The 25599-nt window shown below is 36.8% G+C and overlaps 1 protein-coding gene across 2 annotated transcripts in view; it reads left to right on the top strand.

The window, feature by feature from the left end:
* Positions 1 to 226: 226 nt before the first annotated feature.
* The window catches only part of LOC145681954 (uncharacterized), a 192696-nt gene continuing 167323 nt past the window's right edge, over positions 227 to 25599 (top strand). Inside the window, exons 1-2 of one of the 2 annotated variants that reach the window (XM_081753555.1) lie at positions 227 to 324; positions 25111 to 25211. In XM_081753555.1, the coding sequence (XP_081609681.1) occupies positions 25128 to 25211 (84 nt within the window). In that variant the 5' untranslated portion in view covers positions 227 to 324; positions 25111 to 25127. The other variant, XM_081753554.1, reaches the window with a different exon arrangement.

The following is a 25599-nucleotide window of genomic DNA, read 5'->3' as shown; positions in this document are numbered from 1 at the left end:
TCCCCTTCTTTTTCCTACTCTTTGTTCTTCTTTCATTTTACACTTCCCACTTTCCTCTAAATTTTTGCCCTGTTCAACTTGGCTTTCAGCTCTCTTTCACTGTCTGAACGTCTTTCCCGATTTTGCTCTTTTCCTGACTTTGACCTTTTTCCCGATTGTGTCTTTTATTCCCAATTGTGTCCTGTAATTCAATTTTGTTTCTGACTCGTAAATCCTCCGTGTGAGGTACGCATTTGACAATTTCGAACTTGTAGTACATACGAGTTGCGAGCTGGTGCACCTGCTTTTTCGACCGGTAATGGTCTACGAGAAGACAAGACAAGGGTAAGATATCTATAAATATTATAATATATGTTTTAGTGGCTTTCATTTTAAGGAAAATAATCACTTAATCCGCCATGTATTTATTTATTTATTTACCATTCACCTTAAACAGAGCTATTACTCCTTTTACAATAGGTATTGCAATAATTGAAATAAATATGAAGACTTACTACAAAAATGTAAAGAATAAAATAAGAATAGAATGCAGTTCATAATACCGTACTAATAGTGTCATATTATACTTAGCTAATAACAGATTTTCTTGGATGAGTTCCATTAAATATCTCGTTACACAGACATGACTGTCATTCTTCAATATAATATTATGATAGATGCATGCTCATATGAATACGTATAACAATGGCACTTAAAAATAATAGATTTAACATGCACAAACTCCCAGTGATCCCACAAACATTTTAGTGTTAAAAATTTTAATTATTAACAATCAATTTTACTTTTGGACAGGGCTTAAGTTTAGAGTTGCCCCTCCCGTTTCCAACCTACAAAAATGCAGTTAAAACATCAAAAAAATGTTAGATTGGATAGGTTCGGTTAGATTACATGGTAAGACTAGTTACATTAGAACAAATTTTCATATAAGTTTGAAGTATAACTTAAATTCACTAATCCAGGGTTCTCATGAAAATTTAATAGATTTTCTTCATTATTCTTATTTAATTCTGTAAAACTCAATGCAGAGATATCATATTCAACGCACCGACTCCCAATCATATACGACTACCATGCTGTTCAGTTATCGAAACCTTCAGCGTCTTACAAATAGTACTACCCACTTCTACATATCTTTTCTCGTATTAAACATAACTTTACTGCCAAACTTTGACACTTAAACATCACACAAGAACGCTAAATCATCATTTCTTACCCCGTTTCTCCTGTAAATTTTCCTAATTTTTATTTAAAAAAAAAAAAACAAAAAAAAAAAAAAAAACAGGGGCAACTCTAAACTTAACCCTTGGACAGTAACAGGGAACAGGCCATTTGAGGCTACATTTGGGCCTACCATGAACGCATTTAATTATGCCGAAATAGAATGGAATATCATGAGTTAACTATAAATTTTCCAAAAAAAATAGTTTAAATTATTTTTATCACTCGGGAAACTGGGGGAACTAGGCCCCCCGTCCCGGGATAGATCCGCTAGTGCATGAATTCAATGCATCTATATACTTCTTTTTCAGTGAATCCATTTTTTGTATCTTAATCATTTTTGGGGTGTGGACTTGTACTCCCCTATTGAGATTTTAGGACGGCTTCAGTGTATGGACGCTATAAGTATTGTGCAAAATATGCTAACCAACTCGTGCTAGCTGGTTACTGAAAGGCACGAATGCTATCTAACCTCGGTGCATTTGTAGGGAACAAATGCGTCAGCAAAGGTGAGTTTATATAAAAGAGGATAACGAAAAGAACTATATTGCACAAAATTACTTACCGGTTATAACCGACGAGCCTAACTTCCCGTTTAGGAAAGAAGGAGAAACTACATACCGGTACTATTCATTGACAATGTACGATGTTAAAAAGTAGGTAACAAAGCGACTTTGATTTAGTTAGTGAGTCATTGAACAAGAAAACAAAACGCACCTGTAGCCAGCTCTCCGGCTTGTTTTCGTCTCTTTGTCTCTTTTGACGACTTGCGCGTTTCAAATGTTTGATGAGACGTCAGTAAATGCAACTGCCTCTGCGCAGATTATCGTAGGTAGCGATGGAGTAGTGAGAGAGAAGGAAGAGCAAAATAAAACAGGTAAAGGATTACTGGTGGGGAGCTTTGTTCTCAATATTTTTATTAAATTTTTAATATTTACAATTTTTACTTTTGACAATTTAACTATTTAATACAATTTTGATATACTGTGTTACATTTTCCAACCTACGTGCACCGCTTCTCCCTCTTATTTGCAATTGCAGTGCGGAAACATTTTTACGTAAAACAGGCAATTTCAGCCAATTTGGCACATGCCATTTTTGTACGTACAATTATTTTTAAAAGATTGCTGTTGGGAAAATCACGGAAATCACCACTGAATACGTAAAAATCATGAAACACGTGTCCTGCAGGAGAATGGAGTACTTGCAATTACCGGTAAGTTGTGTTCTAAATGTTGTAAGGACGCGTTTTTTTTTTTTTTTTTTTTTTGGTAGGGAAAGGAATGTGTTCCGCTCACTACTTTCTGTTGGAAGTTGCTCGCATATACCCTCCAACCATTTGAGGTATGTGGAAATGAATGCTTCGTGGTCCTTATTCTCTTTTTCGTTGCACTTTTGAAATTTGTCCCTGTACCTAATGTGTGTTTCCTAGTGCCCTTGTACTTAATGTATGACGGGGCACAGTGGCTCAGTGGTAGAGCGTTCACCCCCCGGTGCTTGGGTTCCCTGGTTCGATCCCAGCTCGCACCGTGTGGACTTTGTGGTGGACAAACATCGTGCTCGTGGGTTTTCTCGGGGTTTTCCCGTTTCCTCCTACTTTCTTCATTCCACCATTTCATTCATTTCTCATCCTCATCGTCTCCTTTAGCCTAATCGGCATAATCGTGGGACGTAAAACTTAAAGATTTCATTTCATTTTCATTTTTAATGCATGACTAGGTGCGGGGGAAACTGAACCCATATCGCATGTACCTTGCATGTGGTTACTTCTTACTGTTGTACTGCCTACAAAAATGATTCAATTTGATGTGCAAGTGGTAATAAAACATACAACAAACTGAGACCACGCTGTATTCACACTGCATGTTGGAGTGTGAACAGAACATGATCTGGGTTTGTTGTGTGTTCTATTACCACTTGTACATGATATGGTATCATTTCTGTAGGTAGTACAACACTAAGAAGTATCCACGTGCCACGGGAGATGAGAAATTACTGTTGGAAACTGTTAGCAAACCATGCTTAACACGTTCGAATTTAATTAATGCAGTTCGAATTATACGTACATTATCATGTCACAGGTAAGAACACAATGTGCTTAGATTATTTACACAATAGTCTATTAAAATATTATTACAAAGTTGTTCTGTAAGTTTTACAAATATATGTATACTCACGGAGATGGACTTACAAGGAAAGGTCACACAAGTTATCGCTCAAATCTGATTGTTCTATAGCACCTCTGATAGATCATGAGAAATGAAAATGAGCAAAATTTATGGTGTTAAGGACCAGAAGGATAGGACCTACGGGACTTCAAAATTTAATGAGAATTGCATAATATAATGAGAACAAAATACTGTGTTGAAAACCACAGTGTCACCATAGATGAGACAGTATTGCGAACTAAACAAAAGTATTTTGCTTGAAATAGCAGCATTTACAAATGTACACAGATTTAAAATGCACTATTATCACGAAACTTTTCAGTGAAGTGTAGTTGTACAGTGTTGTACGCTGTTAGAGCTACGTGTGCTGAAAATATAAAATGGAGAAGTCTGATATGTGGCAACAGAGGGTAATAAAGAAATGCATTAGAAAAAGTGAGGAATCTGTATTACACTTCCGTAGCCCCGGTGAATAAGAAGATAACTCGCGAAAACAAAATGTTACACGCGGTAGGAGAAACAAGTATTTTCTGATTCTGTAAATGGTTTTCCAGATTATATTATTCAGATTTGTTAAAGTACTTTGTTGGTTTATGTCTTTCGTGTTAAGTAACATATCTTTTACTTCCTCTCCTACACATCACATGATTATTTTCGTACACTGTAATGTTACCACATTCATATTGGAAATACAATTATTTTATCACTACCTTATTTCGTTTCTAGTTGACCGATAACCATGTGGTCTAGAGGGCTAGGCCACCGACTTATTGGGAATCGCGGGTTACAAGTCCACCTCGGACATTGAGGTTTTTGTTGTACTTTTCACCTAGCATTTCATTGTCATCTCTCGTCTTTCATAGAGGTTTAGATCTCACTGTACGTTGTAGATCCGGTCCTATATAGCCTTTATGCTGACACATGTAAGAATGGCATAATTCATTTTCGTTTTTTTTAATGCATCAATATTTTGTGAACCTTCTGATATTTTGCTATATTATACTGTCGGTGCTATGCATTTGAATTAAATTCGTAATATGAAACACAGATTCCTTTACTACCCCTTGTTGCCACATATCAGACGAGCCGATTGTACATTTTCAGCTCACGTAACTCCAACAGTGTGCAAGACTGTACCGTTACACTTCACTGTTGTGTTTAGTGATAATAGTGCATTTCAAATCTGAGCACATTTGTTTGTTGTGCTATTTCAAACAAAATACTTTTATGCTCAGTTGGCAATGCTACCTCATCTATGATAACACTGTTTCTTTCCATACGGTATTTTTTTCTCATTATACTGTGCACCTTTTGTTTTGATTGATTTAATGGTTTTCAGGATATTTACTTAAAACATACATTTCCATGGTATACATACATACATACATACATACATACACACACACACACACACACACACACATATATATATATATATATATATATATATATATATATAGGGTGAATCAAAAGTCCTTAGACACCTGCATAAGTTTGAAAATCGACGGGAGATGTAAAAAGTGATGATGGGTTTCATGAGGGGCCGTAAATTCTGGAGTGTATGCCATTCATGGCCGCCATTTTGGATTGAAGTCATTTTTAAATGGGAATTGGTGTGCGTGACACATCGAATAACACTAGCTTGAGCTCAGGAATTTAGTGGTGTAATTTGTTTTATCTATCTTGTACAGTTTAGAAGTTATTAATGTTCAAAGGTGGGAAATTACCTTGATACTGACCCATTTCTCTCTTTGTTCCAGGTGATCTAAAATGGATCTGACACGTGAAAAGAAGATCGAAATCATCCTTATATCAGGTGAACGCAGCCACCGAACAATTGCAGCTGACTACAACAGACGGCACCCAGGCAGAGAATCGGTATCGCACAGCACGGTGGCTCACGTGATCACCAAATGCCGGGAGACGGGATCTGTTCAAGATAAGGCACGTAGTGGACGATCAAAGACTGCCACCAATGAGGAAACTGCAACGGCGGTTGTTGCGTCATTTGTGAAAAGTCTTAAACGAAGTACCCGTCGTGTGTCCCTAGCAAGTGTAATAAGCCAATCCTCCGTTGTCCGGATATTGCGCGCCAATCAGTGGCATCCTTACAAGCTGCACATGCAACATAAACTGAACGAAGATGTCCCTGATCGCCGGTTGAAGTTCTGTATGTGGGCTACTGAACAGCACGAACTAGATCCTGCGTTTGCCAAGGGCATGCTGTTCTGCGACGAGGCGTATTTCACTTTGAACGGGGAGATTAATCGAACTAATTGTCGATACTGGTATGACGCAAATCCGAACTGGGTTGATCCGAGTCGAGAACATAGTCTAGCGAAGATGATGGTGTTATGTGGCATATGGGACACCCGCATCATTGGGTCATTTTTCATTTACAACACCTTAACGGCACCACAGTATCTGATGCTGCTGCAGGACCTTGTGTTCCCTGCCACACTGAACGCTGACGGCATTTTCCCATCTTATTTTCAGAACGATGGAGTCTCTCCACACTTAGGACTTGGTGTCCGTGAATGGTTGGATGAACAACTGCCAGGGAAGTGGATTGGTCGCCGTGGTCCCGTGGAGTGGCCGCCCAGATCCCCTGACTTAACACCCCTTGATTTTTATCTATGGGGGACATCTTAAGCAGATAGAGTATGCTGAGACAATCCGTGATTTGAGACAACTGGAGGAACACATCCAACAAGCCTGTGACCAAATTTCAGGAGACATTCTCCTCCGTATGCAGTCAGAATGCTTGCGGCGACTACAGTTGTGTATCGCACGGGATGGACAACACGTGGAACATGTGTTGTAGCATTCAGTATCAAGGTAATTTCCCAAATTTGAACATTAATAACTTCTAGAATCTAAAGATAGAAAAAAATTTACACCACTAAATTCCTGAGCTCAAAGTAGTGTTATTTGATGTGTCATATACCCCCCTTCCCATTTAAAAAATTGAATTCCATCCAAAATGGCGGATTTTAAGGTGGCGGCCATAAATGACATACACTCCAAAAGTTTGCGGCCCCTTATCAAACCTTTGTTCCCATCATCACTTACTTTTCCCGTCGATTTTCAAACTTATGCAGGTGTCCAAGGGCTTTTGACTCACCCTGTATATATATATATATATATATATATATATATATATATATATATGCATATTGAAATGTTGATTTCCTGTAGGTTCTATCCTTCTGGTTCATAACACCTTAAAATTTGCTTCTTTTCATTTCTCATGATGCTCTATCAGATGGGCTTTGTGGCAAACAGATTTGATTTACAACTTGTGGGGCCTTCCCTTGTTAGAAAACCTCAAGTGAAAGGATGACGTCCCTCTGCGAGCACACTATGCGGGGGAAAGGAAGAAAGTATTGGGGGAGGAAGGAAGGGACCCGGGATCTATAAGTTAGGTACCACTCCGGCATTTGCCCGGTGTGAAAGAAGAAAACCCAGAAAACCTCATTCAGGGTGGCTGGTCTGAAAAAGCGTTTTACACTTGTTCGACCGAGAGCACCCACCGGGAATTGAACCTAGAATCATATAGAAAAGCTACACCCTACTAATTTTTTTTTTTGCCATTTAGCAATGTAATAGTATTAAAAGTGAGATAACTATAAACTGACAAGAGTGTCTTTTCTGAATAGCAGGGTACAAATTTCCAATTTAAGTTTTGAAATTTATCGGTTCACAATCCAAAATTATTACATGATACAAAATAAAATGACATACCTCTGTATATCAACCTCAAATAAAGTAGGAACATACAATATAAGTGTAATTGCTATGTAATTATAATAATAAAAGCATTGCACACACAAAACATTATAAAATAGTACATGAACTTCCAAAAAAAAAAAAAACTTGTGTTTGTATCTACTTAAGAGGTGCAAATTATGATGGTCGCCAGGCAGCTACATTTACCGTTACATGGGCGCCTCTGGCGGGGGGACGAGGGGGACGCGTCCTCCAATATTTTGAAGTACAAAATATTCAATATTTTATTCTAATTTAATTTATTTACTAACGACAAAATAACATATAGATAATAATAATAATATTTATTTCGAATATAATATTCAGGCTGTGAAACGATTATAACAGAGTACTTGATATACCTTAGTGGGTCCATGAAGATAAGCGGAAAGGTAACAAATTGACCTAGGTAGTACCTAGTACAATTTAAGTCAATTTCTTTGATGTCCCCTCCAAATTTTACATTTCAAAGACTCCAGTCGTAAGTTATTCTGTTTGGTAAAATGAACGAAGAGTATGAGTTGTTATTAGAAAAGATTGTAAATTTGGATTGCAATTTGTCTTTGTTTACTTTTGGATCAAACAGCATCGTTTCAGTTGTTCTCCTCCAAACCACTGGCGGATCTACGGGGGGGCGGAGGGGGGCGACCGCCCCCTCCAAAGGTCTTTAAATTCCAGCTTTTGTCGTTCGGAAATACAAATATTGTCTTTTCCCGGCCAATGCAATCAGTGTGACAAGCCCAGCAGAGTCGAATCCTTCTGTCCCTAGTTCCTTGAGACGGTCATCAGAAGCCGCAAACGAGCAAGAATGATTCATTCCTTGAACGAACAGCTGTAGAAAGAAGTAAATACGGTTCACTTTTTGAACTGAAAATGTATATTTTAAAATTGTGTCCTAAAAAAATGTGGGGATGGAATTCAAAACCTGAAGCTTCAATTACCTTTACCTTGAATAAAGAGAAACATAGAATATTCAGCGCTCCTTACGTAAAGGTCTCTGAATCTGAGATGAGACTTTTCGGTTGGTTTATTGATTGATATGTATTTACGTCGTTTGTCAAAAGCTGTGCTTTACAGAATAAGAACTAGAGTTTAAAGTTGGATCTGAACCACAGTAGTGCGTTCGATGGTTGCTCACCGGGTATCAAACCACAGAACCTCATGCATCAAAAGTCAAAGGTTCGTTCGCTAGCTACTACATCAACAAAGAACTGCGACTTTTGGGGTTCAACACGGAAACTTTCATTGTGACTTTTAATAACATTTCATCTTTTCTTGGGAAATAACACAAGCTGTTATTGTAATCATATATAAAAGAAGTCGTCCTGATCTTCGCACAGGTGAAACCGCTTAAGCTAGAAACTTGATATTCGGAAAGTAGATAAGATTTGTGATCTATGGTATCACTAAGGAAGGATTTTTGGGGAAATTCAAAGAAAGGAAGGGGGAATGGGATGAAAATTATTCTAATAAGATGGTCATCTCTCCGAATCCCTTAAGATTAGAGACTTGAAATTTGGATTTGAATTTCTCATTTAAAATAATTTGACACGCGTTTCAACATTTTTTTATACTTTAGTAAAATGGGGGAAAGAGGTGGAAAGAAAAGAGGGCGGGGATTGCAATCATTATAAGTTATCTATGAATCTTTGAAGGTTAGAAACATAATATATTTCAGCATTTTTGTATATTATTATTAGTATTATTATTATTATTATAAGATGACAATATCTCGGGATCCCTTACGGCTAGAAACATGAAAGTTGCTAGTTTGATTATTCATTTAAAATTATAAAACATGTATTTGAGCACTTTTTTGCCACTTTACGTAGAAGGGCAAAACAAGAGGTGGAAGGTTCACTAAAATGCCTTGCGACGTGTTTGAATTTCGTGACAGCATTTTAGCTCAATGTAGTTCTATATGAAAGACACTGAAGCGAGAACGTGAAATATTGTGCCACAGTAGCACTTAGAAGCATTTGCTATATTCTGCGAAGCCGTATTCCGAACAAATTGGGGCTCTGGGAGCGAAATCCCACCTAGGCGAAGGCTACTATAATATAATTTTATTGTTGTTGTAAGCATAAAAATAATTATACATGTTTCTAAATGCTGCTTTTAAGAAATTACCTAATACAGCCAATTTCCAACCCTCTGTTCCTAATCTGGTCTAATGCTTTTTTTCTTTACATACTGAATTATACCATTGCAAAATGGAGTATTAGGACAAAATACCCTATACGGTGCTCATGGTCCCAGGTTCGATTCCCGGTGAGCGCACGTTTGAACGAAAAAGGTGGTTCGGATTCCACTACGATCAATAAGTGCACGTCTCCTTAAGCGGTCATGTCATTACCGTGGAACATTAAGCCCAAGCAATAAATCAAAATACAAATAGAGGTCTACACTTTTCTAATAGTGTCCTATATTTACTATATTTTTGTTCTCTCCTGTTTAAGTGAAAAAATCCTGAAAATCCCAGAAATCGAATTCCTTACACATTCACCTTTAAATGCATCAATTGAGTACAGCTGGGAGCTTTTCTTGAGAAATAAACAATTCCATGGATACTTAACGTCAAGGTTCATCAGTGACTCCCCAACTCCTCGTGAATCCTAGGTTCTATACCAATCATAGAAATGTTTTCTTCACTTTTGATACATCAGAAGATTTTGGTACGATTTATGTAGCGGCAATCTTAACGCGCACTTAAGATAATGTCAACAATGTTGACAAACTGAAATCATGGTGAAATATTGAGTTTTGCAAAACGAAACGTAACGGAAATCCAACATTTTGCCCTCAGGAAATGTTCTTCGCATATCGCCAGAGACCAAAGATAATGCCTCCCTCAGAGAGACACTAAAAAATGTCATGCAAAGGGGTCGACGACCGGAACATACCCTCGCATTCTATTGGATAACGAAATTGATAGATTTATGTCAAGATTCATGTTTTCTTGCTATCACTTTAGTGAAACAAAGGGAAAGGAGAAATGGAAGAGGCTTTGTGGCAGATAACAGATGACAGATAAATACAATCGTCAATATAGTACTTTCTTTTGTGTAAGTACTTTGCAAAACAGCGCATCTGATATAAAATCGCGGTGACTAAGTGTGAAGTGAATCATTACACCAACACGCCTCCGAAACGGAAGTACGTATTTAATTTAAAACTAGAAAAAGAACATACTTTCTTTAAACAAAACTCACAAATTCGGGTCACAAAATATACTCTGGGAATCAGGTTTACAACTCCCCCTCCAGCTCCGGATTCATGTGTGTCCCATTTTTGTAAAGTAAAATTCTGGTCACCTTGAGGCTACGCTGGTCTTCCAGGAAGCGAACCGCCTCCTCCAAACGATACTTCTGGATCCGCTAGTGCTCCAAACGCTTATCTTATCTTCACCTCTGGACTTGTGCTGTGAGATAACTCAAACTGTATCATTTAATAACCTCCCTTTAGCAGTGTATTTTATTTCCACTCCTGACATACCGGTTCATTCCATAAATAATTTCCTATACGTAAAGAACGATAACCAACCTAAAACAATATCCTTAGCCAGGAAAACATTATTAATTGAATATCACAAGACTGCTACCTGTTAACCAACTGTCGAACGTCATCCTTATCTTGCAGTGTTTTCTGGAAAGGTTATTTCGTAGGCTGGGAGAAAGTATAGTTTGTTGGTGCAAGATCTGGTAGAAGCGCCTCGATAGAGAGTACCCCGCCACTTTCATCGATCATAGCACAAGTTCTTTAGACCGTGTGTTGGCGCGTGTTATTACCATGGACGATCCCTCGCGACGAAACAGAGTAGGAAGTTTTTTTTTCAATAACGCACTCTATCGGCGTTCAATCTGGTAATAGTAGACATTTGCATTTATTTTTTTTGGTTACGTGGAAACAGCATAAAATCAATTATCACATGGAATATCTCATCAAACATTCAATTTCACTTTGCAGCCATGGAGGTCTGTCATGGAAAAGTTCCTGCGGCTCCTCTCTAGTTATCCACTAACGTCTGAGCAGAGATTTTGAGTTTAATGTCCCTTTCAGCAGCGAGGCTATGAGACGGTACATATAGATTAACGTAGAATCCGAACTACATGCGCCTCCGCCAGGAATCGAATCAGGGTGTCCAGCGCCAATCTGAGCGCAATGTTTTGCTAGGTGACATGTGATTTGCTCTCATTATAGTATTCCGAAATTGATCACGTTTGTAGACAGTGATGAGGTACTGCAGATGTTCATTCACTGTTGCTTTCTGGAGGCGCTAACAGATGGAGTACGTACGCAACCATTTACCGAGTTTGGACACGTAGCTAATGTCCTGTCGATAACGATGAACAATCGAATGTGTGACATGGAGTTCTCAATAGTTTGAATTGACTGTGCTTCCATTGGTATTCGCTGGGCACGGTTGTGTCCATTCTTCTGGCTTCTCAGTGAGGTTGGTGCTCCTAAACCAAAACATATGAAATTACGTCTGGCTTCTTCGCATATTCTCAGTCTCCAAACAAATATGGTATTCATATTTCGTTTCATTGCTTTGGTTTAATGTCTGTGTTAAAATTCGTAGAACACGATACACCGTATGAGATTTCGCTATACTGCAGTGATCAAATAGATGTCCGAAGTACAAAACATGGAATGGACCATTCCTTTTCTGCACACTACTGCACAATTATGTCCCCAAAATGCCAAAGCTATAAAACGGGCCGTCTACTTCACTATTATCTAGTCGGATGGCATGAATCCAGCGCCTATACAAATAACGGTATTACTTATGAGATGAACTTATACTCTACAATAACAGACTATGACCTCGAACGATTCATTTTGTGCTGATCAGGTTCACTTTATGCTATTCTCCGCGGTTGATATCCATCAGCCAGTTACATAGTGTTGCGACACAACTTAACTGTCGGGATAGAAACGAGAGGCGCCTAAAAGGTGCGGGATAACAATACCATATTTGTATGAAATAAAAAACATGATAAATGGGGGCGACTCCACCACTAGTCTTAGGCGACTAGAACCACGAGCAAAATTAGACAAGGTAATGAATATGAATTTAGTGTTAAAATAATTTGAAAATAACCAATGCATTTTCATTGAGAATTGGTAGCAATACGGGCGTTAAGGAATAGATAATAAAGCAAAGGAATAGCAACTAATTTTGAACAGTCTCACTCTAATTCCAAGTCGTTCCATTCTCCTCTTTTTACACGTAGGTGATCCTTAGGCGCTGTCCTCGAAATTCCAGTGACTTGCAGGTCGGGATGTCTTGATGATCTCCATGCTGAAAACTTGTCCGACAAACACCCATGGCACTGAATGCCGGACCAAAAGGCAGGGAGACTCCGATTTGTCTCGCGTCGTGGTTGACATCCAAAGACCAAGCTCGTGCTCTCTCAATTGCTTTTGACCTGACTGTCCCTCTTACGTCAGAATGAGATGGTGGTGACACCACAAGATTTCCTGAGCATGATCGATTACCCAAAACTGACATTGACCAAGTCCATGTTTCTACATGTCGTCGATTCAACACAAAGTTCTCAAACTTGTTCCTGAGCTTGATAACGTTGCCAGGTAAACGAACCAAAAGGAGACTCACCTGATTCAAAGTACTTACTTCTATAATCCTTACTTCATTGTTGTAACATCGTGTCGTGGTGAACGAATGAAACGGACAATGTCTTGTAGTAGCCTGACGATAAGGGGCCAATGAGGGCGAACCAATTGAGAGAATCAATTGATCTAACAAAGCAAATTAAAAGCATCGCATGTGAGAATGTTAAAGGGTGAAGGTTCTAAAGGTCGCTACCACTATTTATTACAAATTACAAGTACAAATACTTCCTGAATAACAGCAAAGCAATAGTAATTTATCTTTCAATGTAAAGTCAGCTAGCGACGTACCACAGAATATTGGTGTTAATAACATCAGGCAGTGAATCCTTGAAGGCTGCTTGGCTTCCATTGATGACTGGTTGAATTTCCACATGAAATAAAGATGTCCTAGCTTGTCCTTACTTCTTATTTCGTAACAATAAGATGTAGCTTCAAACTAACACTGTAACGTATATAACGCCCCTTCCACCTAGGATACACAGAAAGCTTCCAGTTCGACAACATTATCATTCAAAGTAATAATAATAATAATAATCGTCAGACCGAATGTAATCCGATTAACACCTAGTCGATGGGACATGGAACGGAAGAGTTAGTTCTCCATCGTACAACTAGTCAGTGTGAAAGTTAATTATTATTCCAGTATTTCCAAAAACCACAGTAATTACAAATATAAATAGGAAACAAATCTTATATACTAAATAAATGACCACAACAGAAATTCAATTTTAAATAACAATTTTATTAACAACTTGGGTTGTGTATTTACACTATTGCGTTAGAATAATGTAGATACACTAACGAAATAATACAACAAGAAAAGAAAAATATTATAAAAAATATATACTACTGAAATATCGAAGTGATTCTAATGTGCAATTAAGTTTCTTTAGTATTCTTTATTTCTAAATAGCAATATACTTTCAAAAATTATTTTTCGAAGAAGATTCTATTTATCAAGCAAATACAATTGGAATAAATTACATTAATTTCCTCTTTATATCAAAGATTCTTAATAATATTTCTATCAACGTTACTTCAAATCAGAATTAATAAAATCAAGCAAAATTTCTACAATTTACTAGCGCGCATCTAAATTTCTCTTTCTTTACGAAGAATTAACAAGATCAAAGTTACTGAAATAATCAATTTCAAGAAAAATAAGTATATATAATCTCTGTTATACTATATTAAACAATTCTTCTTTCATATGAACTCTCAGTATCAAATTTTAGAATAGTGGAATGAAAATGTTGAAATATCAAATCTTGATTATATATATATATATATATATATATATATATATATATATATATATTATTCAAGATTTCGTGCAATTTTCAGTCAATAATCTATTAATATCTATAATTACTCTTTTCAATAAACGAGGAATGAGAATTATAGAGGAAAAATATTTGCAGTCTGGTTTTTTAACGGGAAAATATTCTGAACAATCAAAATGGAACGAATACTAACTATTAACTGTAAAAGAAACCAAATTAAACTGGAAATATTGGAATTATTACGATTTTCCAAAAAAAGGTCAGTTTTGTCCCCCCGTACTACTTAACTCTGCGAAAGATCAAAAATGCAGAAAATCTGGAAATTTCCGTAAGGGTGAAAAAACGTTGGAATTGCATTAGCAATACAACCTGGAGTGGATCACAACTCAGACAACCGCACAAAACACAAAATTAAACAAGTCACAGCCACTACTTGGAAAAAGTCAGAAATTACACTCACCTTGACTTGTTTCGAATATGGATTTACCTTCTATGTGCAACACTATCTCTGTTCAGGTAATATGGCTTCCGTCTGAGCTTTTCTAGTGTTCGAGTAAAATCAGATTGGTGGAAAAACGTCAGTTTTCTAATGAAAAGTAATTCCTTACAAAATCTTTCTTTGCCTTAGTTTCCAAACAAAAATATAAAGCAAGAAAGAGTTATTACTGGTATTTAAGCCAACTAAACCAGCGAATGCCCAACAGGAAATACTATAAACGTGATCTAATCGGGCTTTCACTTGGCACAATAGGCCCCACAGAACACTGCCCTTTAAACTCACTATTTCTTTGCACAGAATTAACAGAAAACGAGAGAATACGCTTATAAAGCAAATAACTATCTGTGCTATCAATTCGCAAGCACAAAATACACTCTTAAAGAAAGCTTTCACTCTGCTATTCACTTTCATAACTTAGCAGCCACAAAACGAGGAAAGAAAAAAAGAGCCCGTTTGACCTGCCACTAAGTTTGCTTGCGAGAATTGAATAGTGAAGGAATAAAACATTACTTTTTCCACTGATCACTTTGTTATATACAACTGACACAACACCAATATGATTTTATCGATAGACGTTGATAATACACACATCACACCAACAGGAATAACAACGGTGAACAATTCTCAATTAAGAGAAACCCTGCCGAAACGAAACTACACTCCATAGACTGAAAAATCCTCCCGTTACACCAATACTCCGTAAGGGCAATCTTCCGCCAAATAAATACGAACACAAGTAAAGTAGCCACGGGGCCCACTTTAACTTGTAGGTTCGGTTTCGATGACCACGCCCACTATTCGCGGCTGCAATCTTCTCCTCTAACAGTCTTTCCAACTGTCTTTACTTAAATTTTCAACTTAGTTTCATGATTTTTTCTTCGTTCCTTTCTAACTTTTTTTTACCTTTTCTATAGTTTAAAAAGAACATAAGCAAACCAATGATTCTTACATATCCAATAGTGACTCTTACAACCAATAATAATTAACTCAATCTAATTTACAGAGTTTTTATCCTTTATTCGATTGAATTCTTCTTGTGTCGTGTCCATATTCGTCGGCCTCATTCCGCACGAAGTCGACACGGCACACGTATTATACACACTCTTTTAAATATACATTTGAAGTGCAATATGTACTTTTTGTTATATACAGAAAAGTTATCGCCACATATAAATTTATCTTGTCTGATATGAACTAGGGTTGTCTAAGACATCATATATTTTTATTCTATATTATTACTAGGCATCTAGGTGTAGTGTTGCTAAACATATATGAGTACAATTTTTTATTTGTCAGTAATCATGACCTATTTATTTTGTTTGTACAGAAAAACAATACAGATCAATAACAACTTAGTACAGTGTAGTGTGTGTACAAAGGCGGAATATAATCGCATTTCTGTGGTGGTACAGTGGGGTGGGGTGAAATAGGGAATCCAGGTTATCCTTGAAATTCCGAAATTCTTTCAAAATTTGTTTCTGCGAAAAGGTAGACAGTATGAGGGAACTTTATTGGGCACTATAGAGGATGTCACCAGAGAATGTATGTTGCCAACCCAACATGAATTTACAATTTTTCTATTAGCACAATGTGAGGGTATTGTATCTATGAAAAGCACATCAAAACCGTAAGCAAACAAGCTACTAGTTGTCTGTTAGTTTCGCAAACTAACACCACTACAGCACCATGAATATTACAAGGTATTAACTACAACAAACGTACTACACTTTCGTTCCATTTGCATTCTCAAATAAAATGTTGAAATCACTGTCTTCTGCATCAAAACCTGTCAGGTTTATTTCCACTTGGCTATCTTCGAGCTCACTACCTTCTGTGTCAGATTCATTTAAAAATGTTCCGTAAGTTCTCTCTCAATTTTTTTAAACTTTGGCGAAGGGTACGATTTGCTATTGTTCCAATACTGCTGCTCTTTCCCACATACAGACACAGAATAACAAACTGAAAATTTCCTTTCAAATATACGTTTTCAGTCAGTGTTGCAGACTGTTGCTTGTAAATTCTAGGACTAAAATGCTTCATAACACTAGAGTTCCAGCTGCATAGCTCTTTCCTGTCACTACTTAAAATTGATTCTCTCTCATATACATATATATAATATGTGTGTGTGTTAGTTATTATAATATAAAGTATTAAATTTAGGTGTTACAAAGTTTGAACGAATAAACTAATAGAAAATAAAATATTTAGGTGCCAAGGACATAATCAGAATCTCTCTCTTTATATATATATATATATATATATATATATATATATATATATATATATATATATATATATATAAAATCTTTATATGACAGCGTATGTGGAGAATAGCCCTTTAGTACTACGAAGAGGTAGGACTCGGAGGCCCACAACGCTTTCTTTCTTTATAAATAGAGAAAAAACAAAACACTAAAAACTAAGCGAGTACGCTTTGAGATGAATGGGGTCAAGCCTGAAAATATCATTTTTTGTTTTTTTTAGATTTTTTATCCAATTAGAAATGTTACAAAATGTAACAAAACTAGTTTCTGTGCCTTCCAGGCCCTCTTTGGTGTTACTAGGGTTAATATAGAGGGACATTCAACTCCGATAAAGCAAAATTATAAAGATTTAAAATGCTCACAAATCTGTTAAATAAACACCGTAGAGGAAAGCATTTTATCTTTGGCCCCCTGATAGTAATTGGCCATTTTGCAAACGAAATTATATATTAAGCCTTACATTTAATTTTGCTGCGTCATCACTTCTCATACTGATGCGTCATTTGTTCTGCTTGTGTTGGTGGCTTGAGTTGATCACACGAGAATTTGTGGCTGGTAATTCTGAAACACCTTATTTGCAGGTAATTCTTGCTAATTTTAAAAGGAATCATTACTTATTTGTGCTTGTGTCATTCATGAATTATTGCTGATCAACTCGTCATTTTTAAGAATCAATTTGAAGAGAGAGAATGTAATTAACTTCTGAATTTTTCTATTATTTTGTGTTTGTTTTGGCACTTATAAGGCGGGTGGCTGATCAGGGAGTAATCTACACCCCCTAACAGCCCCCCAAATTTCTTTACACACACCTCTGGATGGAAAAGGAATACTCCCCCACATCCAATTATATCAATCGGTATCATAGGTTATTTATGACATCAAGTTAGAAAACGTTTAACGTTTAGGAAAGAAGGCAATATTTTTATTTATTTATTTCACTTCAAAATACGAAGCGACCTTGTTCTCATGTACGGCTTCGAGAACCACATGACCTCATTGTTTCGGGCGGTGTTTCGATCAAAATAATTGACAAAGCAGACCCACTCATATCTACTCTCCATGGTTCCGCGGTCGTTTCCGAGAAAAGAGATTGACGGACAGATGCAGATGACTGAAATTGGCAACGTCTTCAACGGTCATTCGCTTACCTCCTCCTCAATAAGGAAAAATTGACAATATACAGTAATAATAAGCCTATACCAGATTCAGTTAGTGAGCGGTACTCTAGAAGTGGAGTATCAACAGACGGAAGTTAGAAGGGTGTAGTCAAAAAGTTTTTAGAAATGAAGAGATCGATCGAAGCAATAATTATATATTAGACTGAGTCTAGTGAGTATGCAGGAACGCATTTGTTGCTAGCTTAATTTTTTTTGTAAAGTACATTTTTATTCATGTTAATTCATTGAGAGGATTATTAAAATTACGCTGCATTAAAAAAAAAGACAAAACAGAAAGATTCAAAATATTTGCAAATTGAAAAACTGGACTTCTGGAAAACAATTATATCAATGGATAATTTTCTTATGAAAGTTATCCAGAGCGAATAACGTAGACAGGAAGGGGCAGGAGCGAAGATTAAGAGATCATATAATATCACAACAATTAACGTTAAAAACAGGGATAGAACATTGTAATAATGAAATTGCAACTATGTACAGTATTAATTATTACACGAATGTGATTTCAACATGGGACGAGGGAATTTTTTCCCAATTAATACGAGGCGCATCCAGAAAGGAAGTTTTCTACGCGTCCCATAGCTAGGAAACCGTATGTTACGCGAAGCGACTACGTGTACGTGAGAGAGTAAGATCCTAGCATGGCACATGCACTAGCGGAACTTCCCTAGTGCTCTCAGTAGCGTCCTGACATTGATTGAAGATGGACGTTCCTATTCCAGCTCCCGCAGCGTGTGAAGTGCGAGCAGTGATAAAGTTTTTGAATGCACAGGGCATAGCACCAATCGAAATCCATTGTTAGCTGTGCCAGGTACATGTGCCTAGCGGCATGAGTAAGCAGTTGCTGCAGATGTTCCGCTCCTTATTGCACACCACTGTCACGGAGTGCCTGTTGTTCAAGAAATTTTGTGTTGAAGCAACTGACGCTAGTGCACAAGGCAAGACGCAAAGAGTCAGCATTGACATTTTTGCAACGATACAACTGACCATGGATTTCAGTCGGTGCTATGCCCTGTGCATTGAAAAGCTTTATCACTGTTCGCACTTCACACGCGGCGGGAGCTGGAATAGGAACGCCAATCTTCGATCACTGCCACGACGCTACTGAGAGAATTAGGGAAGTTCCGCTGGCGCATGCGTCATGTTAGAACCTTACTCTCTCATTTATACGCAGTCGCTTCGCGCAACATACGATTTCCCAGCTATGGGACGCGTGGGAATCTTACTTTCTGGATGCGCTTCGTATTTTAAAACAAATCACGCACTAAAACTTGCTGGGAATGAATAAATTGAAATAATGGCAGAATTTTGCAAAATGATTACAATAAATCGTATGTAATCAATTCATATGTAATTACTGGGTAAAATAGAGCTAGTTAATTCCTAATACAGTGAAACATCTCTTAACATACGAAGCTATATACGTTTTTTAGTTTTACGTCCCACGCATATGCCGGTTAGGCTGAAATAGACGTTGATGATTAGAAATAAGTGAAATGGTGGAATGAAGAAAGTGGGAGGAAACGGGAGATAATCCACGCGCACGGTGTTTGTCCACCACAAAGTTCACTTTGCGTGAGCTGGGATCGAACAAGTGACCCCAAGCACCAGAAGTGAACGCTCTACCATTGAACCACCGCGGCCCAGCTACATACGTGTTACACTTATTAATGTAATATAAAACGAAACTGAAATCAGACACTATCTAACCTTGTATTGTATACCTGGAACAATAACATACGTGTATGTGTGTATGTATGTTTGTGTCCTTTTTAACGGTATAATTCAATGTCGTTACTCCATCTTTCATTCTTCTTCCAATCCAACAATGTGAAGTGACCTTTTTTTTATGAACAAACGTACGGTACATGTGTGGGTGGGTCCTCTGTTCGATTCCAGTTCAAGTTTGCTTCGCGTATTATTGTGATATAAGATGTAACTTACACTTTTATTGCTCCAGCCATAATCACGGGACGTAAACTTAAAGCAAGATGAATAATTATATTTTTTTTCGTTTATTCACTACTACTAATGCAGTGTTTTGTTAATTTTATACTCACCTATTTTAATAAACAACAAGCAGGTAGACGCACAGACAAATCCACTTCTATATGAATAAAGAAGTAGGCGAACGAACAAATACAAACACACTTCACTGGCAGTGTTTTGTTCACTTTATACTCACTTATTTTAATAAACAACAAGTAGGCAGACGCACAGACAAATCCACATCTATTTGAATAAAGAAGTAGGCGAACGAACAAATACAAACACACTTCACTGCCAGTGTTTTATTCACTTTATACTCACCTATTTTAATAAAAAACAAGTAGGCAGACGCACAGACAAATCCACATCTATTTGAATAAAGAAGTAGGCGAACGAACAAATACAAACACACCTCACTGGCAGTGTTTTATTCACTTTATACTCACCTATTTTAATAAACAACAAGTAGGCAGACGCACAGACAAATCCACATCTATTTGAATAAAGAAGTAGGCGAACGAACAAATACAAACACACTTCACTGGCAGTGTTTTATTCACTTTATACTCACCTATTTTAATAAACAACAAGTAGGCAGACGCACAGACAAATCCACATCTATTTGAATAAAGAAGTAGGCGAACGAACAAATACAAACACACTTCACTGGCAGTGTTTTATTCACTTTATACTCACATATTTTAATAAACAACAAGTAGGCAGACGCACAGACAAATCCACATCTATTTGAATAAAGAAGTAGGCGAACGAACAAATACAAACACACTTCACTGGCAGTGTTTTATTCACTTTATACTCACATATTTTAATAAACAACAAGTAGGCAGACGCACAGACAAATCCACATCTATTTGAATAAAGAAGTAGACAAACGAACAAATACAAACACACTTCACTGGCAGTGTTTTGTTCACTTTATACTCACCTATTTTAATAAACAACAAGTAGGCAGACGCACACACAAATCCACATCTATTTGAATAAAGAAGTAGGCGAACGAACAAATACAAACACACTTCACTGGCAGTGTTTTGTTCACTTTATACTCACCTATTTTAATAAACAACAAGTAGGCAGACGCACAGACAAATCCACATCTATTTGAATAAAGAAGTAGACAAACGAACAAATACAAACACACTTCACTGGCAATACCGGATTTAGGTTTGATGGACCCCTTAATACACGCATATATAATATATTTTCCAGTGACAAACTGTAGCCATTTTTGGGGATTGAATATATGCCATATTTTAATTTATAAACCTAATAGATGTCTAAATAGGTTTACACATCAAATCTGTATTTTATTACCTTACATTTGATCAAGTTACAACATTTACAACACATTGAAAATTCTCTAGAAACAAAATACAGACTCATAATCTAGTCTCCGGATGCTTGGTATAGCATGAAATAATAAAAAATGTCAATATATTATGCAAACTGCTAATAATTATACAGGGTAAGTCAAAATGATGGACCCGATTTCAGAAAGTTGTTGTGTAAAATCTAATAAACTTATGTTATTGTGAGACATGCGCTTCGAAAGGCTAACTTACTAAGTTTAGTTCCCACCCCATGTTTCCAGTTTCTACTGCTGGAAGTTAGGAGCAAGCAGTTAAGGAAAATGGTGTTGAATGGAAGGCAGAGATCTTTCTGTGTGCCTCACTATGATGTAAACAAATCTGTGATTATTGTATACATGACTTGATTCCATGTGATTTCTTCATGTGGGGTTTTGAAAGGATCATTTGTACGTAGCACCACGTCCAACAACATTAAATGACTTGCGTGTCCACTTCACAGCAACCAATGCTGATATTGACCGCAATATACTGGAAAAGGTTTGACAGGAGAGAGACTATCGGCTTGATGTGTATCATGTTACGCGAGGTACTCACATTGAGCATTTGTGAATGTTTCAAGGAACTTTGGACAGTTTGCCTTTCTTAGCACACGTTTCATAATAACATATGTTTGTTGGATTTAACACAATAAATTTCTGAAATCGGGTCCATAAATTTGACTTTCCCTGTACATAGCACTATTAGCACTAACCTAAACACAATACAAGTGCAATTAATAGAATGTGTTTATATAGTATCAATATCATCATAGTAGTCCACACTGTTCATTCGGACAGCAGACTTTTATAGAGGAGCAAATAAATGCCGAAATAAATATTTGCAAAGTGAAAGCAGATTGCTGAGTCATAGTAACGATATCTCATGCAAAATAATATTGTCTATCTCACTGCGTTTCCACTTTTCGATTACGTTTGTCTGTTTTGAAGATAGTACAAAAAACTGTAAAATTAGCTGTAGTTTAGTTTCATCCTAATTAAGCCCCTTGCAGATCTCTTTTTCCTTCTATGCCAACTATGATCAAAGCTCCACTCCATCAAAGCTCCTCCATACGTGGAGGTCGCAACATTACTAATTTGAAGTAATTCAGGTTTTTTGGTAAAATTTCAAACGTCTCCAGAGATCCGATGTAAATACAGTCTGAATATCACCCAGGATTAGTAAGTATTGCCTGATACTTAACTTCACTTTCAACCAATCGTGTGAGTTTTTTCAGGTCAAGTTACTAGAGTAAATCAGGTCAAAAGGGAATGCAAGCCCTGGAGATTACACGACGTGTAGTACGATGCAATTCGCTGAAAATCAAAATGTCGTTGAAAAACGTTAGTGTTAGACTAAAATGATTATAAAGCCTATAAATATTATACATAACTCCTTTGTACTGCGACTTGACTAGATTTAGCATTTTATCTTGCTATGTAGTAACTAGTGCCGATATTCCTAACACATTCAAACTACTACAAATTAACTTACACAAGTTAAATTGAGCTGTGCACTTCTGAACACAATGATACATAATAAAATACAATGTGCTGTTAATATATCAAAACGAACCACTCAGAAGCCTAAAACGAATGATCCTTGTTCTTCTTCTTTTCTTTAGTGAACCATTATTGACACTCTATAGATCATTATAAAAATGAATGGTAAAAATAGTAACTCTATTTACATATTATGAAAATACTTCTTGACACTACTTCTAATACATACAGCGAAATATCTATAATTTCGCGTTATAAAAAGTATCGCCGCTTAGAGCTGTAATTTCTTGATATTTTACTATTATTTTGCCAGCTTGTCGTTTCATATCTAATTCTTAATGAATCCACCGTTAGTAGCCTTAATTTCTTGTCATATTCCAAAGAGTAGGAGAAAGGCAGCACTAGAGTTCCATCAATATACAAGTACAAGGCACCATAACACTTATACTGTGAAGTCTTATTAAAGTAGGTGAATGTAATGGTTGGGAAACAAGGTCCCCATTACAAGCAGGACTCTGAAACAAGGGGCCCATAAAGAGCATGGCTGGGAAACGGGGCCCATTAGGCCTATAAGCGGGACTGGGAAACAGGGTCCCATTATAATGGGAAACAGGGTTCAATTATAAGCGGGGCTCTGAAACAGGGCCCAAATTACAAGTGGGGCTAGGAAAAGGGACCCCATTTCAAACAGGGCTGAGAAATGGGGATCCCATGACAAACGAGGCCCTCATTACTGCTTCTTAAGAGCCTAGTGCATAACAATACAAAATACCGTTGTCTTTGCGTTTTATCTTATTTGCTTTCTCTTATTACCTGGAAATTACATTACAGCCAGTTTTTGTCTTTAAAATTTTTGGAGTCCCCAAGAAAGTGGGGCAATAAGCTATAGCTTGTTTAGCTTATACGTAAATCTGACACTGTTCACTGGCTATCAGTTAAGATTAAATCATCCATTTCTATAGAAGCTTCAATCACACACACACACACACACACACACACACACACACACACACACATAAAGTGACCCGATACTTCTTTCAAAACAAAAACGTAGCTTTGACAACCAAAATAATCATGAAACGCAAAATAGCCATAGTAACATTCAACTTTCCTATGTAGACCTTGATTTGAAGGAATGAACATCCAAGTTTCCTATGGGGAACATGATAATGACGGAATCTTAAAATTCGACGGAGTCTGATGATCAGCTCTTCAACATAGCTATGAAGAGCTATGCCATCTACAACAAATCAATTTTATATGGGAACGTCCGGACTTTGACGGTGGGCGGAGTCTACCAGTGTGTCCAATAACCATAATACACTATAGCACTATAACCAGTTTAAGAAGTTTCCCAAGGTCAAATTAGATGAGAGTTTGACTTTCTAATAGATAAGAGTTCGGCAAGCTACTGTAGGTTAGTCACGGAACGTAAAAAATAGAGTAACAAAGTAAAAAATAGAGTAATCACAATGAAACTGGGCCAACATTGTAAGTTAGTCACAGAAATCTTGTGCGTGACTAGTTTTTAATTTATTATTATTATTTTTTTTGTCAAACTTTGGTGCTTCTGTCATTATTAATTCCTTATGAGCAACGTAATGAATGCGTCCCGCAATACTCTATCTACTATTTGCTTTAGACTAATTTGTTTATCTTAGGATATTGGTTTCTTCATACACTCAATGTTCTCTACGGTTACTATAATTCTGATTCATACTGATTACGCCTCTCGTTCACTTGAGATTTTACCCTCTTCGGAAATCAGCTACCCACTCGTTGTCTGTGCTGTGAGAAGTAGCTGTTTATCTATAATATTATGCAATTTATCCTTACATTAAATGGCATTCGTCTCTGTAGATAAAAGCTTATTCTTGACTAAGGATCTCATGTTTTAAAGTGAATTCCATATTTTGCTGTGTAATAATTTACTGATACTGCAACAATATAACGATTCTTCATTTTCCATTTTTTCTAATCTCCTTACTTTTCCTTCTATATTATGCGGAAACTTTTCAACGTTATTCTTAATTTACAAGTTTTCATCGTTTGGTCTTATTGTTTTTTTTCTTTTTTCTTTAAGACTATTAAGAATTTTATATGCAAAATTGTTGTGGAACGAAAAGTTTACTAAATTTAACGTTTTTCTTATTCATAGTTAAGACTATAAATTTCTACATAAAACTCTTCTTGATTTGCTTCCACTCCGTTTAAAAGTAATATTATTTCACTTTCAGAGTTCAAAGACGACAACATGGCATGGTGGACTGTGAAATCATGTTGCTGCGGAGCATGTTCATTGAGGAGAGGCACAATAACTATTGCAGTCATAAATTTGGTAGGTATTTTATTATTTTGCTAACAGTGATTTAGAATAAGTATTTTGAAATGAAAAATGAATTTTTTTAGTGCTAAGTCTTATGGTTATGCCGGTTAGCCTAAAGGAGTCGGCGGTGATGAGAAATTAATGAAATGAAGAAACTGAGAGGAAACGGCAAGAACCCCGAGGAAACCCACGAACACAGTGTTTTTCCATCAACAAAGTTCACACGGCGCGAGCTAGGATCGAACCAAGGACCCCAAGCACGGGAGGTGAAGGCTCTACCAGTGAGCTACCGCGCGAATATGAGTATTTTAACAGGGCGAGCAGTATACTTGACTTTAGTTATAAATGAGTTTAAGTTTTATAAAATTACTATCCAATGTAAACATTCAAATTATGAAAT

This window comes from Thermobia domestica, chromosome 3 (assembly GCF_964235325.1).
Source record: "Thermobia domestica chromosome 3, izTheDome1.hap1.1, whole genome shotgun sequence".
Classification (NCBI taxonomy): Eukaryota; Metazoa; Arthropoda; class Insecta; order Zygentoma; family Lepismatidae; genus Thermobia; species Thermobia domestica.
Note: the sequence above shows the minus strand (reverse complement) of the source record. Positions and strands in the feature narration are given on the sequence as shown.